The 6,189-nt window shown below is 46.9% G+C and overlaps 1 protein-coding gene across 1 annotated transcript in view; it reads right to left on the reverse strand.

The window, feature by feature from the left end:
- RBX1 (ring-box 1, E3 ubiquitin protein ligase) overlaps positions 1-2,926 on the reverse strand; it is a 12,968-nt gene extending 10,042 nt beyond the window's left edge. Inside the window, exons 1-2 of the mRNA XM_012638152.1 lie at positions 2,803-2,926; positions 835-913 (exon numbers count right to left, since the gene is read on the reverse strand). Coding sequence (XP_012493606.1) covers positions 835-913; positions 2,803-2,880 — 157 coding nt within the window. The 5' untranslated portion in view covers positions 2,881-2,926. The remainder of the gene's footprint in view (positions 1-834; positions 914-2,802) is intronic.
- Between the last annotated feature and the right edge of the window lie 3,263 nt (positions 2,927-6,189).

The raw sequence follows: 6,189 nt of genomic DNA on the forward strand, positions 1-6,189 counted from the left end.
AAAAAAAAAAAAAAAAAAAGAGAATGGAAAGAACACCAGAGAAAACTACCACAGTGAGTAGAAGAGTGACTTAAGATGAAACTGGAACAGGAGGTGAGCAATCTAAAAAATAAGTGCCTATAATTCCAATTCTAGAAACTTGAAGTTTCTTTGCTCCATTTCCAATCTCAATAACAAACCATTTTAGTTCCCAGAAGAAAAAGTAATCTCAACTGTTCTGGTGTGATTAACACTCTTGCCTCTATTACTACAAGGATATGAAATCAGTCCATCAACAGCTATAATCGGATCACTATGTGTTGATCACTGTGTATAATAAAATATTTGGAGATTTAAATAAAATTTCTTTAGTGTAATTAATTTCCTATTTAGATGTTGGCAACAATGTCCTTTTTACTATGTTTGGGGCTAACATGGAAAATCCTTACTCCTCAGGCTTCTTTTCTTTATAAATCTTGCCCAGCAAAAACTAGCCCAGATAAAATATTATAGCTCAAAGTTTATTTTCTTCCTTTCACTATTTCTGCCTTTGAGTCTGAGTACAAGATGGGAGATACAGAGGAAGAATCAACAGTGACTCTGTGTCCACAATTCATTCTAAATGTGTCTCTGCCATCTTTAGATTGAGTAGATTTATTCTGAGAGCTGGGTATCCCTCCAGGACATCATAAAAAAACTACTCTATTTCAAACACACCAACACACTAGATGCAGGAGACTGAGTGTTTTGACTACGTTTTATATCTTCTTGTGAAGAAGAAAATTGGTCATATCAGGATAGCCACAATCTCTGTAACCTTCTTAACTTCCCCCCATTCCTCCTCCAATTACTTACAAAGATCCATAATGTGGTTCCTGCAGATGGCACAGTTATCAACCACAATATCCCAGGCCCAGAGGGCTACTGCATTCCACTGCGAAGACAAAAAGGGGGAACAATACACTCTCCTTGTAATATAACACATACACACGCTCTTTAGGATTTCATGTTGCAGCTGCAATTACCATTTCTTTGGCCACAGGGACCACCAAACAAAAGTTCTGGGACATTACATTACTCTTATTTATTATATCAGATGACAAGCAGGCTACGTATATGCTTTCCCTGTCTCCACAAGGTTGAGTATATGAACACAGAAATTAATGAGTCAATTTAATTTTATGTTTTTTCCTACAGCTTAAAATAATTTAGTCAGCCATATCAATGTAAGCAAATTAGGAATAATTTTTAAGTGCCTGTTTTAGGTTTAAGAAGCATAAACTTGAATTACTGTGCAGGTTTCCCTGGCAGTTGCAGAAGAGCTCAAAATCTGCATGAACAAATATCTGCTCTTCAAGGCAGCTTTGGAAGCATGAGCAGGGAGGTGAAAGCTAGGGAAAAGAATGAACTAAGATGATGATTGGATCATAAAATGCGTAATCGCTGGATAAGCGGGATAACTACTCAGTATCAGTACACAGAACAAGGTCATCACTTGAATCCAAGGTTATTTCATAACAAATTCTAGAATTCAATAGGATTTTTAGTTCTTACCATCAAATAAACTGATGTTCTCAACTTTTATATGCCCTTACTCTTGATACTCAGTTAAGATAATTCCAATAAAAGTCCATCTAAAAGTGGTATTCGAGTGATTCAATTCTCTGGCTTCTGCAATTATAAATAATTTCATGCCACTCCCCAAACCTTCATCTCTTTCAAACTCAATTCTCAGTGCCTAGCAACTTCTTCAGCACTTTTCACACCACAGATTCAACTTGGAGGAAAACTCCTACTTCTATTATTCTTCAACATGGCTGCTGGCTGTAACTGAGCAGCGGTGGCCACAATGAGCGGCCAAAAGGCACCAGAAGGGGGAATATTGTCAGTGTTTAGCCAGATGTTCCAGGAATAACATCCTATTTCAGAATCTTCGTTTTGAAGATTTATTTCATTTTAGGTGGGAACCGACCTCTCTTCCAAACTGTTGGCAAAGCACTAAGAGGCATTTCATGCAAAAAGACACGTTCCACATTTTTGCTTTCTCACTCTTACCAGGTCATTCGCAACTAGTACTCAACCCTCCCTAAATGCCACAAGATTTGCGCTCGCATTTCTTTTTTTAACAAATTCCACCATGCTTTTTATTTTTCTGGAAGAGGGAGATTCTGGACGTGACAGAGAACCACAGGACTGGGGCGGCTGTGTAACAAACCATCAGACGTCTCAAAAGAGCCAAGCGTTACATTCGAGACTCTTGAACTCGGCAGGGCGAGGGCCAGCCAGAGAGGGGGCTAATGGAGGCCTCAATTCAGCAAGGACCAAGCCAGGGTCCCTCAAAGTCAGAGGACCCCAAGCTTCAGAAGGGGGCGGGGCAAAATCAGCAGCAGGGCTCCTCAGAGGCCTCCAATGCGGTACGACCTCAGGTTCCCGGCTCTCGCCGCACTGCCCCATCCTCCACCACCGCAGTCACTCCGACTCCCCATTCCGCCCACCCCACCCTGTCCTCCCTCCACCCACCAACCACTCCAGTGACAGCTCAGGCGCTTGGCTCCCGCAGCCAAGTCGCAACCACGCGTATCTCAATAAGCACATCCGTGATTGGTCCCTCAGCGTTACAGCGAAACCAACAGTGCCCTTGACAGTGGACCGTCCTCACGCCGATCAACCCTAAGACCCGCCCCCCAGCTTCCTTTCGTGGTACCCGGTACCAGAACCGCCCTGAAATGAAGCCCTTTCGTCCGCGCCTCGCTCATCCTCGGGCCTGCCAGCCAGGTCCGCGCCTCTCTAGCTTCCCTGAGGAAGGCGCTGGCGAGACCCAACCTTTTTCACTTCAAAGCGCTTCTTGCCCGCGCCGCTGTTGGTGCCGCTCGGGGTATCCACATCCATCGCTGCCGCCATTTTGGAAACACCCGGTCTGTCATCCGGCCACTGCGCCTGCGCAGCAGCGCACGCCTCGCTTCCCCCACGGCTTGGCGCCTCCTCCCGCACCCCACCCCTTACAGGAGCGAGAGGGCAGGTGGGGGCGGAGCACGTGACCACGCCTCTTAAAGGCGCTGTCGCAGGTTTCCCCCCCTCGCGTTGGCTGGGGAGGAGGCGGTGGCCCGAGTGACTGGGGCGGGGCCGGGCGGGGCCAAAGCGACGTGAGGGAGCCGGGTGGAAACGTTCGTGAGGGTTTGCTCTCTCTCCTCCCCTGGGAAGCCCCCGGCCGCACTCCCTTAGCTGGGGCGGCGGCCGCTTCCTCTGCCTCTGCGTCTGCCTCGGCCCGGACCTGCCGCCCGGCCCTGTCCCCGCTGCCTGCCCCGCCTCCTGCTGCGGAAACCCGAGACCCCACACTGGCCTTTTGCAGTCCCTGAGCCGCTTCCGAGCCAGGCCCGAGGTGCAGTCACCCTGGGAGGCCTGAGGCCAGGGCATGCCCAGGGCCCAGGCGCCGTCTGGTTTCCTGATTTCAATTCAGGAAATACTCAAGGATTCGACGGGGAGAGATGAGACCCCCGAATGTCCTCCCTAAGGCCAAACTGAGCAGGCATTCTCCTTCACCTGCCCACCGGAAATAGATGGAGCAGGCTTAGGAGCCTGGGAGATGCCGCCTCTCACCCCCAGTAATACCAGTACGTCCTAGATCGGCCTTTGGTTAAGGTACACGATTTCAGCTTCACGTATTTTGAATTCATGTTACCCACTCCACGACTGGTAATCTATATAGGGTCCTTTCTCCCTAATTTCTGTCCTCTTTCCACTCTGTGCAATAGTCAAACTGACCCATCTGCAATCGCTGCATTTCTTGAATTTTTGTGAGGCATTCTGACATTCTCATTGATCATTCCCACCCAGCCAAAGCACTGGCGCTTTATGTCACTCTCCCATTTCTAGGTAGACCAGGCCTCCCTTTTACATCTAACCTTGCAGAGGCACGATTTCTCTAGATCACTCTTAGTTCTTGTATAGGTTTATTTGAAATCTCATATTTTCTCTTAAAAGATAACTGGGGAGTAATGGAGTGTATTGGCTCCGTTGCCAAACCAGAACTGCGATTTGTTTCCTTGTTAGTCATGGACAGGAACAACAAATCCGTGAAAACACCAGCACAGCTTTAACCACACCTGGAAAGAGAAAACTGTGAGACCTTAAAGGATTATAGGAATTCTACAAAGTTTTAATGTCGTTAATTTATTGTGTGCTTACAGGCCCCTACAGGAATACTAGGAACCCATAGTAAATTAAGGTATTAGGACATTTATCCATCATTCAACAATGCATTGATCCCGGGAGCCGGGGACCACCAGGTTGCCTAAGGAGGGGTGAACCGGCCCAGGTCGGAAACGGAGCAGGTCAAAACTCCTGTGCTGATCAGTAGTGGGATCGTGCCTGTGAATAGCCACTGCACTCCAGCCTGGGCAACACAGCGAGACCCCGTCTCAAAAAAGAAAAAAAAAAACAAAAGCAATGCACTGAGTATGTACCACGTCCTATTTTAAACAGGAGAGACATAAAGATTGAGTCAAACAAACTCCTAGTAGGGAAATAAAACACAAGTTATCAAATAAATGCGTCAGGAATTCTCAGTCATCAATAAGTGCTATGAAGAAAACAAAACAAGGCAATGCGATTAAGGGGAGGAGGAGACAACATTAAATTGGGGGATTAGGTAAGGCTCCTATGAGGAATGACATTTAGGCTGAAGTCCTTACAATGATCTAAATGGTCCTACATGGTCTCCTTCTCCATTCAGTTTAGGTATATCTTCTAACATACTTTGTCATTTATTCAGGTGTGAGCCACTGCACCTGACCTCCCCAATGGAGGGTTGGTTTGTTTTTGTTTTTTTTTGAGACAAGAGTCTTGCTCTGTCGCCCTGGGTAGAGTGCGGTGGCATCATCATAGCTCACTGCAAAACTGGAGGATTTTAACCACGTGAATCATATGGTCACACATGCCTTTTACAAAATGCTAGGCAGGACTTCCATTTCCGGGAAGATGGAGTAGACCTACTTTTCACTATTTCTCTTACTAAGTACAACTAAAATCCCTGGACAAAATATATTTAAAAACAAAAGAAGACTCTGAAAGATGGACAGCAGGCAGACTAGCTAGGGACCTCAGGACTTGAGGAATGACATGGTAGTGAATTTCCAGGGTTTTCTTTTCTCTCTCTCTTTTTTTTCCATAGAGATAGGGTCTTGCTCTGTCACCCAGGTTGTACGGCAGTGGCACAATCATAGCTCACTGTAACCTGGGATTCCTGCGCTCAAGAAATCCTTCCACCTCAGCCTTCCGAGCAGCTAGGTAGGACTACAGGTATATGCCACCATGCCCAGCTAATTTTTACATTTTTGTAGAGATGGGGGTCTTGTTTATGTTGCCCATGTTGGTCTCGAACTCCTGGCTTCAATCAATTCTTCCACCTTGGCCTCCCAAGGCACCTGTTATTACAGGTGTGAGCCACAGCACCTGGCCCTGTTTTATTTTTAACCTCACATATGCCAGACTTGGAGCTAAAGGATCTGGCAACCTTGGAAATGCCAATGAGTGCAGATCAAAATAAAAGCCCCAATAAAATGCAGTTCTTGCTAGCCAAAGGACCAGGAAAGGGCAGTCTAGCAAGACAAAAAGCTTTTAGACAATAACTGTTCTACTCCATCCAAACAACATAGGAAAAAGTGCCCCCCTCATTTCAGCAAAGGCTGAGTGGGGAGCCGGGAGCGTCGTGCGTAGAACTGGCAAGTCTGTGATCAGGTGCCACAACACCCACACCATGGTGGTACAGGAGAAGGCTCATTAGGGAGCTGGAACTTTCATCCCTTCTGGCTGATAATGAGCTCTTTTCCCCTCATGGTATAAGTGGGCACCATAAGGGGGCTTGGACCTCCACCCTCACCCAGCAGGGGCACTGCTTAAACCTTCTGTTTTAATTGGCTTTTAAAAAATTCTGCTCTAAGCTGGGCGCGGTGGCTCATGCCTGTAATCCTAGCACTCTGGAAGGCCGAGGCGGGCGGATTGTTTGAGCTCAGGAGTACGAGACCAGCCTGAGCAAGAGCGAACCGCCCACCGCCCCGTCTCTACTGAAAAATAGAAAGAAATTAGCTGGACAACTAAAAATATATACATAAAAAATTAGCCGAGCATGGTGGCGCATGCCTGTAGTCCCAGCTACTCGGGAGGCTGAGGCAGGAGGATCGCTTGAGCCCAGGAGTTTGAGGTTGCTGTGAG

This window comes from Propithecus coquereli, unplaced genomic scaffold (assembly GCF_000956105.1).
Source record: "Propithecus coquereli isolate 6110/MARCELLA unplaced genomic scaffold, Pcoq_1.0 Scaffold126, whole genome shotgun sequence".
Taxonomy (NCBI): Eukaryota; Metazoa; Chordata; class Mammalia; order Primates; family Indriidae; genus Propithecus; species Propithecus coquereli.